The sequence below is a fragment of the Gopherus evgoodei genome, chromosome 2 (genome assembly GCF_007399415.2).
Source record: "Gopherus evgoodei ecotype Sinaloan lineage chromosome 2, rGopEvg1_v1.p, whole genome shotgun sequence".
In the NCBI taxonomy this organism is placed as follows: Eukaryota; Metazoa; Chordata; order Testudines; family Testudinidae; genus Gopherus; species Gopherus evgoodei.
In genome coordinates, this window is record NC_044323.1 from 80862620 (window position 1) to 80874807 (window position 12188).

General features: G+C 40.7%; 1 protein-coding gene across 5 annotated transcripts in view; it reads right to left on the bottom strand.

The window, feature by feature from the left end:
• Positions 1-539: 539 nt before the first annotated feature.
• Positions 540-12188, bottom strand: part of TOPBP1 (DNA topoisomerase II binding protein 1) — a 47769-nt gene continuing 36120 nt past the window's right edge. For 4 of the 5 annotated variants that reach the window (XM_030551134.1, XM_030551137.1, XM_030551135.1 and 1 more), the window contains 8 exons: positions 11930-12153; positions 9987-10153; positions 6600-6714; positions 4929-5092; positions 3723-3863; positions 2318-2407; positions 1615-1776; positions 540-982 (listed from right to left, as the gene is read on the bottom strand). In XM_030551134.1, the coding sequence (XP_030406994.1) occupies positions 839-982; positions 1615-1776; positions 2318-2407; positions 3723-3863; positions 4929-5092; positions 6600-6714; positions 9987-10153; positions 11930-12153 (1207 nt within the window). In that variant the 3' untranslated portion in view covers positions 540-838. Of the gene's footprint in view, positions 983-1614; positions 1777-2317; positions 2408-3722; positions 3864-4928; positions 5093-6599; positions 6715-7815; positions 7864-9986; positions 10154-11929; positions 12154-12188 lie in introns of those variants that run through there. The other variant, XM_030551138.1, reaches the window with a different exon arrangement.

Genomic DNA, 12188 nt, shown 5'->3' on the forward strand with positions numbered 1-12188 from the left:
TTAGCCCCAGGTGTCTTAATTGACCCAGAGCAGCTGCCATTTACTTGTCCTAGTACCAGGGATTTGTTTAGCCTAGGGCTAATATATCTAACTCCCACTGCTTGTCTATAGCCATCTAGCCTTGCCCTGTCACACCACTTATGTATATAGAACAGACACACCACACTAATGAAATATCAGTAGTTAGAATTCCCCCATTTCCAATTGGAACCTCGATGGCGTAACTTCATTTCTGTATCAGCTATCCTCCTCTTCTGTAAAACTGGGGTATTACTATTTATCTACCACACAGGTTTGCTGCAATAATTAAAGATTGCATAGCAATGTTGTGTTTTTTTACAGTGTCACTGTGAAGCGTGAGTACACACACAATTTGAAAATGTTATCTTTCCACACATCTGCTTCTTCCCTTACCTTTCCAAAAATAAGTGCAGTTTGGTGGAGAAGCTCATGCATATGATTCTACCATCCTGTGGCAAACCCCGCAGTATTCTTAGTAACTGATAATACTATCTTTACTTCAAAGTAAAGAAAGGACCCAAAATATTCTTAGTTTTTATTATAGGCTGATGTTCTTAAGTGAACTGAAAGCCTCAGTGATCAGAATATTAAGTAGACAAAATATTTTCTTGTACAAGTGTGGATGGTGTCATTAGGTGCCACCAGCAGAATAAAGCAATCTTTCCAACTAATATTACAGCAAACTAAACAAGGGAACTTTTAAGTACATTACATTCAAAATTCAATAAAAAAAGCTCTTAATTTTTTCTGCATTGAGAGTGGAAAAATATTTATAAATAGGAATTTAAAATACAAGAACTAAAAATGGAGAATCCCCTCAGTGTATTCTGGATCTTTTGACTTTGCTTGTTTCTCCAGGTGCTTTTCTCTTCTGAGATAAACCAATTCCCAGTTCTTTGCTATTTTGAAGATAAGAAACAGCTTCTGGCAGACAGTAACACTCCATGGGAGGAGGAAGCTCCTTCGAAAGAAAAAAGTGTTTTAATCAAATCTATTTGTTTAGCTAGACAGTATTAGAAAAACTATTCTACATGATCCGCCTTTAGCAACCAACTAAAATTAAACAAGGTTTATCATTCTTGAACATTGTATGAAGCAGTTATTAAACATATCCTGATTCTGACACATTGAGATAATTGCCCATTAAAGTTTTTAAAACTCTTCTGGTATGGCATGGAATTATCAAAAATGTATCAGAATCCTGATGCAAAATGCATCCTGTGTAAATCTCAAGGTGTCACACACATAATTTAGTGTATTCTAAAAACCATCTAGCTAAAACAATACTATATATCCAGTTCCAACACAAACAAACCTCTGCCATTCTTTAGTAGCCAGAATTGGAAACTCAGCACAAGAATATTAACATTAGATCTTATGATCAGAATTATGGGCAACCAGCTACATTGGAATATCAATATCAAAGTCTGTGTTTCATTACAAGCAAATGCCAGGTAGCTCTCTGCCCTACTTACATAAACAGTTTTCATTCAATGAATCAATGTGAAGCAGAGTACTTTAATAAGCATGATTTACATATATTTGATTTCTTCAAAGCAAACAAATGGTACATAATGCCCTTAATATGCACACCTGTATGAGATAGTCAGCAATGTATTCTGGTTTCAAGCAGTTCACTCCTTGGGCAGCAGCCTCCAGTACATTAACTCTGGCATCATCTGGTTTCAGTTTACTAAAGTCAGCAAAAAGGTGAGTAGCCTCTTTATAGAGAAGCAAAGAATGACCTGGCAGCACCTACAGATTTAAACACAATAGAAAGTACTTTTTATTTTTGTGTTTATTGCTCTTGGCAATTGAGTGTACATGCTTTACAGATTATTCACTAATCTCCATCACATTAAACAGTATGTCATCAGAAAACTGGGTACCAAGTATAGCCTCATTCTACAAAATAATTTACATTCCAGTGAGAGGAAGGATGATCACCTTGCTAGAGCAACAGATTGGGACCCAGAAGCTCTAGGTTCAAATCCCATCACTGCCACAGACTTCCTGTGAGACCTTGGGAAAGCTACTGACTCTTTCTGTGCCTCAGTTCCCCATCTGTAAAGGGGAGCATCACAACTTCCTTTGTCTGTCTTGTCTATTTAGATTATAATAAGCAATTTGGGTCAAGGACTGCCTCTTCCTACTTGCATTGACAGCGCTTAGCACAACAGGGCCTCTTAGTATTACTGTGACATGAACGACAACAAAACAAAACACCAGTGTCTATAAAAATGATCTATAGTAATTTATTGAATGGATTTTTTTTTTTTAAAAAAAAGTCACATACCTTTGCTCCTCCTGATTGAAGAAGACGTTTGAATCCTGCTTCCTTGGTTTGGTCAACATTCAAAATCACTTTCCAGCCACTAAATGCCCCCTACATAAAAAGATCCAGTTTTTAAAAAGAACTGAGTTCTGTGAAAAACCTAAAAGCTAATTATACCCCCCTCAAGAACATTCTGTAAGGCAAGATTTATCGCATACACACCATCCAGAGGTTTTTGTTTTTTTTTTAACAGCAGCAGGGATGTACAACATGCAAGCCAGGGGCAAACTTCCAGCCCACAGGATCATACATTTCAGCTTGCTACCCACTCCTAGTTAACTGTAGGATGAAACAACAAAGCTGATTAACTGCAGGTGAACTCTCACATCAAGTATATTCTAGTGTGTTTCAGGAAGGCTTGGAGTACAACAAAATATTAGGATCATGTGCATTCACTTTTATTTAAAATGTCAATGTAAATATATATGCAAATCAAGCACAGTCTTGATGCCCCGGGCAAGATGCTAATAAGCACCCCTTAACCAATAGCTTCTGTGGTCATGCACCTTTATTTTACAAGATGCAATTCTCAGTCCTTTACTGGTGACTTGTGTGTTTGATTTCTAAGGGTAAAAATTCAAAGGTGCCTAAGTCCTATTTTTAAGAGTGATTTAGACACTTGAGACGAAGTCTCCTTGAAAGTCAATGGAGCTCCTTAAGCTCCTAAGTCACTTAGGCACCTATGAAAATTTTACCCTAAGATAACTGCACGATGGGAAATACAGGTGTCGGAGTGGATCAGAATCATAATACTAGAGCAAGGGTAGGCAACTTGCGGCACGCAAGCTGATTTTCAGTGGCACTCTCACTGCCAGGGTCCTGGCCACTGGTCCAGGGGGCTCTGCATTTTTATTTAATTTTAAATGAAGCTTCTTAAACATTTTAAAAGCCTTATTTACTTGACATATAACAATAGTTTAGTTATATATTATAGACTTATAGAAAGAGACCTTCTAAAAATGTTAAAATGCATTCACTTCTGAAAGGTTGCCGATCTCTGTGCTAGAAGGTAAAGACCAATTTAATGATTTAGTAATGTTAAAAAACAATGAAGCAGTTATTTAAGTATTACGATTTCCAGTTTGCATGCTAGTTAGCAATGGGAGTTATTGCAGTCACCAGTGCCAAGAGGGGACAAAGACCATTAATTAATCTTCAATGCTAATAATGTTCAACGCTGACAATAAAAGCTTTTGGGAAATAGATTGATTACATTAGTATGGATCCAGCTAGGATGCTTTGTTTTTACGAGAATAAAGCAAGTAACCCTCTCTTGGCAGAGAGAGACTGGGTTTCTTGGAACATATCCCATTATAGCAGCTCCCTCCCAACATCAAGAAGTTACACTTCATATGTTTCCAAATACCTCAATGATGCCAGTTTCCTGCCTCTTTTTATGGATTTTTTTCCTCCATCTCATGGCTGCAAGTGCTAGTTTCTTTTGGTTTACATTGATTCCAGACAAAACATTGAGTATGGAGTTACTTCCCCATTCATAATCTTCCTCCTAGAACAATTATAGCCGCATCAACAGCAAGAAATTAAAAAATAAAAATAACAAGAATGCACTAGCTTTGCACATCAATTTTACCTGACAGAAAGCACAGTAGTAGTTATTAAACTTAAATATAGTGGCTCTTGGTTAAACATTTTTATATTTTTCCTATGTGTGCAGAGCCTCTCAGTTAGATTTTAAATAAACTCAGTCTTTTCATTACCCTAAATTATCTTCAGGCAACTATGGTCCCTCTTGTGGTTAGAGACAATGGAATGTAACCACTAAGCAACAAAGAGTGAAAGCGACCATCACTTACTCATGATCCCCTTCTCTCTCTCTCTGAATTTAATAAGATTTCTTCCTGAACAATACAAGTGATTTATTTTTACTCATACAGATTAAAAAAAAACAAAAACAGAAAATAAAACTTTGTAAGTCAGCCCAGTCAATAGAGCTGCTAGACCCCCGAGAACTATGAAATGGAGACTGGTTTCTCACGGAGTACCCAGACTATATTAAAGTGGTGACATACTGTAATAAATAACAATAATTAAGTGGTTTCAGAGCACTACTGAAGATACCAAAGGTATTTTAGAGTATCATTAATTATAGATTCAACTGCATATAAAAAATAAAATACAAAACTGAAAAGAAAGACGGGGAGGAGTTTGGTTATTTAGACTGTTATGCTTCTAAACTATAGGATCAGGATTTAATTCCTGGCATAACAGGATCCATCACATTATTTTCAATTGCACTTATCATAATTTACCTAAAGCACTTTACCCTAAATTATCACAAGTGACTTATAAGTGCCTCAGCTGTTGGGAGGACCAACTTCAGACACCTGGAAAGGGACTGATTTTTAGAGGGAGGCTGAGTGCTGAGCAATTTCTGAAAGTCAGGTCTCTTTAATATGCCAAGAACTGGGCACTGAAAGTCACTTGTCCCTTGAGAATTTTGTTCTTAAGTTTCTGCCATTAGCTGTAGTGGAGACTTTAAAAGCATTTTATTACTAAAATTAAAACAGCAAAGGAGATGCAACACTGATATATCACTAATAGAGTTATGAACCTGTACAAAGCAGCCAGCTGCTCTGCAGGCCTCCAAGTAGGAACGATGAAGCACCCACTTTCCAGCAGCCATCGAGGCCAAGTATTTCTCATTTCGAAGAGGATGTCCCACAATGATGTGTGTACAACTTGGATCAAAGCACTGCTTCTCAAGCACCAGTCCACCTTGGAACATGGGAGTGAATGTGATTCAATTTGTTATTTAAAGTACCACAGAAACGTCACTTGAATAAATGAGGAACTATTTTATAATTCATACTTAAACTGCAATGCTATGCACGCTAGAATCTAGGCAGAAAGCCTTGCCATTAATTAATATAACCTCATGTACAGAAGGCAAAGGGGGAGCTAGAGCTGATACAAGGCAGTGCCACTGTAACACAGGCATAGCTACTTTGGCATCGGCAAGCTTGAGGCACGAGTGGCAGAAAAAAGCCTTGGGAACTAAGAAGAAAAGGGGAGAAACACCAGTGGAGAACAGGCAGGCCCCTAAGCAAAAAGAGGGAATCTTCTGCAGAAGAATCCCACACAGCAAATCCCAATAGCTGGTGGTAAGTTAAACAGCAATGTGGACACAAGAACAAATAGCTATAAACTCACCATCAACAAGTTTAGGCTTGAAATAAGACAAAGGTTTCTAACCATCAGAGAAGAGTGAAGTTCTGGAACAGCCTTCCAAGGGAAGCAGTGGGGGCAAAAAACCTATATGACTTCAAGACTGAGCTTGATAAGTTTACGTAGGGGATGGTATGATGGAACGGCCTACAATGGCATGTGGCCCATTGGTGACTGCCAGTAGCAAAAATCCCCAACTGCTGGAGACGGGACACTAGATAGAGAGGGCTCTGAGTTACTACAGAGAATTCTTTTTCAGATATCTGCCTGGTTGGTTCTGAAAACATGCTCAGGGTCTAATTGATCGCCATATTTGGGGTCTGGAAGGAATTTCCCTTTACATCAGAGTGGCTAAGCCCCTGGGAGGGTTTCGCCTTCCTCTGCAGCATGAGTGATGGGTCACTTGCAGGTCAAAAGTAGTGTAAACGGTGAATTGTTTGCAACTTGAAGTCTTTAAATCATGATTTGAGGACTTCAGTAACTCAGCCAGGTTAGGGTCTATCTCAAGAGTGGGTGAGATTCTGTGGCCTGGAATGTGCCAGAGGTCAGACTAGATGATCACGAAGGTCCCTTCTGACCTTAAAGTCTATGAGTCTATGATAACTTCAAATAACGAAATCATAGTGATAGACCCACAAGGCCTTGTTTTAGTGCTAAAAAAGGTTTACTTTTTACCTCAGGGTAACTAAGGTTCATGAGCTATTCTGAGGTTAAAAAAAACAAACAGGGAAAATGAGGCACTTCAAGTTTTTGTAAAGTACTAGAGGTCAGCAATACACCCCTATCTGGGCTTGATATCACCTAGTTTATTACACAGTAAAACTCAAGTGCCTTGTCTCCACTGTGTTTTTTACAATGTGATAGCTAACACATATTATCATCATCCCCGGTGGTAAACACACCTTACCCTTCTTTGCCAATGAAGACCTGGCCAAAGTGTCTTGAGAGCTATGGGTCTGAAACCTTAGGTTAATATCAGCAAAGCATTAACCGAGGCCTTTCAGCCCCAAAAGCCCCAAACAAACAAACTTTAAAAGTTTTACAAACATCTGGCTACCTAGTTCCTCAATCAGATGGCAGTAATCGATTCGCTCTTGAGGATTAAGTGAAGACAGCTGGAATTTGCACTGTTTTTCTGGTTCTTCATCAACCTTCTCATCTACTGTAATAGCCTGGAATATGACAAAAGTTATAGGGAGAGTTGCATAGAAAGATAAATTCGATATTCAATTATTTCTCTCAAGTATTCAAGGTTTTCTTACATTTGGTTTTCTATCTGCTGTGAGGTTTGAGAAGGCAGGAACCAGACCCGTCAGTCACTAGACAAGGGTTTGGCTTCCAGTTAAGCAGACTTTATCCAAAGTTGAAGAATAGATAGTATTCTAATATTCAAAGTCAATCTAACACTTAACTTCCCCTGGTTCCCATCGACAGCGCACAGTTTAATAATCTGTCATAAAAAGAACGTTTTCATTCTAATTGATGGAATGGCAAGCTGGATGCACTGATAAATCAAATATACCTCCCTTTCTCTCTTATCCAAGCTTTCTATTCCTACAGTGGGATTCTATCAGCAAGCAAAATCCCAGAGGGCTTCAAGTAATTATTTATAAGTCAAAAATGTGTTAACAAAAATTGTCAGGACTACCACAGCATGTAATACCCTGCTGCCAAAGGTAGCATCCAATGAAGCCTATATGTCTACCTTATAGCATGTCCAGGGTGCTTCCTTCCAGACCTCTTCATAGATGGATTTTTCAATCCAGGAAACTGATACAGCCTTTTTCTGATGGGCTTTGATCTTTCCTGTCAAGTTGTGCTCCTTCACTTTTCGTATGCTACTTTTTTGCCTTTACTGCCGGGTACTATAGAATGATGTTCTCACCAGGTAGTTTTAAAATTGATTTGTATGCACACCTTAGGTTTTGTGCAGAATGATGTGAGAACTCTCTCCAGAGATCTATGAAATACCATATCACTGCTGCTGGAATCCCTCAGCACCAAAAGTACCTGTTCATTTCTGTACCAATCTAGGGTCACTTGGTTGCAGGGCGCCAAAGCAGGATCATTCCTCTTCTCCCATGCCACAATCTGCACTGTGCTAGTGAGTGCACATGACAAAACTGAATGAGCTGTTGCTACCGGTCCATATTAGGGGGTTAGTGCTGAGGTTTAAAATCTGGAGCAAAAGGGCAGAGGCTGCTCCTGAGAACAAAACAATGCAAATTGCTCCTGCCTAGCAAGGTTATAGGGGAGATGGCCATAACAGGCACCTTTTCTCCTTGGGCTTGTGCTCAACGTGGGGTGATGTCCACAGCAGGCTGTAGAAGGAACACAATGACGAAAAACCTGAAATCAACTTGGCAATTTAATAGTTTTTCCTCTGTGCTCTGTAGTTCGCAAGGAGGAGGTCTGGAAGTGCCTGCAGCTGCTGCCAGGAAGATCAAACTGAGTTTTCCAAAAGGGAAAAACTAAGCCACTGCCTGATGACTGACAGGTCTGGTCTTGCCTTAAAGTGAAAAGCAGAGGGGAAACCCACTGTAGGATTGGCAAGCCTGGATGAGAGAAAAGAGTTACATATTCCAAACAAAGCTTATTTACTAGTGTGAGGAAATATGCCACTGAACACACATGCCTGTTGAAAAGATCAAGCAACAAAATTATACAAAGGACTAGTGAACTAAAGGCTAGATTAATTTTCCATACCCTTTGTGAATTTGCTACAGATTTTCAGCACTGACAGACTATTAAGTATTAATGTAACATACTACTCAAGTGATTAATCAAAAATAACTTCTCCCCATTATTATGTAATTAAAGAGACTATAAAACACTACAGAACCCCCAACCCTGACTCCACCCCGCCTACAAAAAGTTATTTAATTACCACAAGAAAGTGGATTAAATGATGTTTTTCTTTTTGAAAGTAACATCCTCTAGAGCAGCAGTCTCCAACCTTTTTACACGCAAGTTCACTTTTTGAATCTAAGGGTAATGCAGGATCTACCTTGCCCGAGGCCCCGACTCTTCCCTAGACCCCCATCCCATTCACTCGCTCTCCCCCAGCCTCACTCACTTTCACTGGGCTGAGGTTGGTGTTCGGGCTCTAGGCTGGAGCCGAGGAGTTTGAAGAGTGGGAGGGGATGTCGGCTGAGCCTGGGGCAGAGGATTGGGGTGCAGGAGAGGTGAGGGATGGAAGCTCTGGGAAGTAGTTTGGGTGCAGGAGGGGGGTCAGGGCTGGAGGTTGGGGGCACTGGCTCTGGGAAGGGGGTCAGGGCTGAGGCTTGAGATGCAGGAGGGAGTATGGGATGCTGGCTCAGGGAGGGGGCTCAGGGCTGGGGTGGGCCTCCCACCAGGCTGCACTTACCTCTGGCGGCTCACTGTTGGTGGTGTAGTGTGGCTGCTGCTAAGGCAGGCTCCCTGCCTACCCTGGCTCCACGCTGCTCCTGGAAGGGGCCAACGTGCCTCTGTGGCCACTGGAGAGGTGGTGAGGCAGGCGACACATGGCTCCATGCGCTCCCCCTCTCTACAAGCACTGCTCCTGCAGCTCCCATTGGCTACAGCTCCCCATTCCTGGCCAATGGGAGCTACAGGTGCGGTGCCTGCAGGCAGGAGCAGCGCACGGAGGGAGACCCCATCCCCCTGCCTCCGGCTGCACTGGCCACTTCCAGGAGTGGTGTGGGACCAGGGCAGGCAGGGAGCCTGTCTTAGCAGCAGCCCCATTGTGCTGCCAGAGACTGTGATCAATTGGGAGATCCTCTAGGATCGACCAGTTGATTGCAATTGGCCAGTTAGTGACAGCTAATCTAGAGAACAAAAAGGATAAAAGGTTTAGAAAACATGATCTATGGGGAAAGGTTAAAAAAACTGCCATGTTTAGTACAAAGAAAAGAAGATTGAGGGGAGACCTGATAACAGTTCTTAAATATATTAACGAGCTATTCTGAAGAGAACAGTGGTTCAACTGTTCTCCATGTCTGCTAAAGATCAGATGAAAAGTAACGGGCTCAATCTGCAGCAAGGAAGATTTAGATTAGCTATTAGGAAAAACTTTCTAACTATAAGGGTAAAGTTCCAGAACAGGCTTACAAGGGAGATTATGGAATTCCCGTCACTGAAGGTTTTTAAGAACAGGTTGGACAATCGTGTCAGGGATGGTTTAGGTTTATTTGGTCCTGCCTCAGCACAGGGGGATGGACTAGATCACCTCTTGAGGTCTCTTCCACTCCCACATTTCTATGATTTGTTCAGAGTCTCTTGGGAAAAATGAAAAATTTGGAACTAAAAGTACACTGCACAGAAATTATCCACTTTAAAAACTGTAAAACTGATTAATACATTTACTGTCAGCTTCAAATACTAAGTGCATTTTAATAATACACTGGGTCATTTCTTCACAGTGCAAGTATGATCCTTTAAAAACAAGTATGCTGCTATAACAAACCTTTTCTTTGGGCTGTGGAGCCACAGGAGGGTTAGCCAGCGGGAAAGCAATGCTGGGAGCTTGCGGTGTGGGGATCACTTGATCATCTTTTACTGGGGTTTCTGGATCACTATATATTGGATGCTTTGGAATCTTTGCCACACCTGTGTCCCCTGAATCATGAACAGCTGTGGATAGTAATTCATTATTGCTTGATTTTGTTTGACTGAATTGTAACTTTGATAACACTGAAAAAAGTATTAATCCCAAATGAACAAGAAACAAATGCCATCACATTTACTCTGCATTTTCAGAAACAATTGCTTACTTCCTGTCTTAAAATTTACATCCTTTAATCACAAGGCAACAGTTGAGCTGTTACAAGCCTCATGTTTTTTACTATCTTGAGGTTTCTCTATTCCCAGTTGATTCCTTAAGCTAATTTGACATGAAGCACTCAAACTGGCCACAGAGGGGGCTGCACCGATTTAAGTAGATTAGTTTATAAACCAATTCCATTAAATCACTACAACTTTCTCATGTAAGAGTGGGCCAAAGAAACCATCCTCCAGGTAAGCTGCTTGAAACAGAAAAGCTGTAAGGGGATGGGAGGTGTCAAGAATGCCCCTTTTCCACACCCAAGCTACAGAAAGCTTGCTGCAGGAACCAAAAGGAGAACGATGTTTGTGGAAGTCAGCATAACAGCATGTGAAGTATTCATGCATAGTCTGACAATGAGCACAGGACTGAGGAGTCAGGAACTTCTGATTTCTAATCTCAGCCCTGTCAATGACTCAAAAGGCAAATCAATTCACTTCTTTTCCAGTTTTTCAATTCGTAAAAAACAGCACTAATATTTGTGTATCACAGGTTATTTGAGGATTAATGTTTCCACAGCACTTTGAACACCTAAAGCATTATGTGAGTGATAAACATCACTACTGATCTCTTCCTGCAGAGCCACCTGATGGCTACCCATCTGCTAGCTTCTACTCTCCTCTCATCCAACTCCTTTTTTCCTGCCATCAAGAGGAGAGTGGAAACCAGGAAGCATCTCCTACTCCATCCATTCAGAGGAGAATATTCACTGCTTCTTAAGTAGATGGAGTGGAAGGACGGGGAAACAGAGTAGATGACTCAGCTGTGTTTCTTCTCCACTCCTAACAGCAGGATAAAAAGGCTTGCAGGGATAGAAGGAAATAGCTAGGCTGGGCGTGTAATCAACTGCATTTGTAAAGACAGCAAGAAAGATAAGAATAATAACTTGACTGCATCCTGGTCCACTGATCTCCCCAGAAGACTTGCTGCCAGATTTTTATGGGGCTCCTGGGCACTGGTGATCCTTCTCCTACACCTCCATTCTTACCCAGCATTGTGGATCTTCTTCAGCTGCTATTAAAAAAGCTAGGATTTTACAACAGTTAAGCACATTAAGAGGTCCAAGTGGGCTCAGTGTAGTTATTTGCTTTAGTAAGTACACATCTTAAACTCGAAACCTATAGTCATAAGTTGAATCAAAGTGTCGATGTAGAGGCACCATAAATGCTGTTTGTCATAACGCGAATATCGTAAAGTCGACGACTGCCTGTACTATTCAACATGAATAAGGGTTCCAGAATTGGGACCTAAAACAAAAAAAAGGCTATTTTAGGCAAGGGCTGCCTCCATACTGCTTACTGCTGTCAAAAAGGTGCATGGGGTCTTTCTGGAGGAAGAGCAGAGTTAAAAAAAAAGAAAAAAAATTATTTACCTTTGAAAAACAAGACTAAGAATGGTCTGTCACTCATCCTGAGCCTCATTATTAAAAAGGGAAAAGAAGTTCGGGTCACTTAGAAAGATCACAACACACTAAAGCTCAAAAAGATTCATGTAATAGTGTTGGTTTTTTTGTTTCTAGAATGCCACTATATCATAATAAAAAATCCTACCTACACTCCAGCTCAAACATGTATTTCTCTCCTTACCTAATTCAGCAACTTCTCTATTAACAACGGAGTCCCTGAAAGGGGAATCATTCATGTTATTTACATCAGTCTGAATTTGTTCAGAGCACTGTGAAGGACTATTCGGCCACTGTAAGTTGCTGACGAGCCTTGCTCTCTCCTCTCTTGCAGTGGGGTCATCCCAGACAATCTGCTCATTTTGTGATGGCTCTGTGTTTATGTCCATCACTGCTTGCCGTGACTGCCTAAGGAACAAAAACCAAAATCCACATAAAGTTTA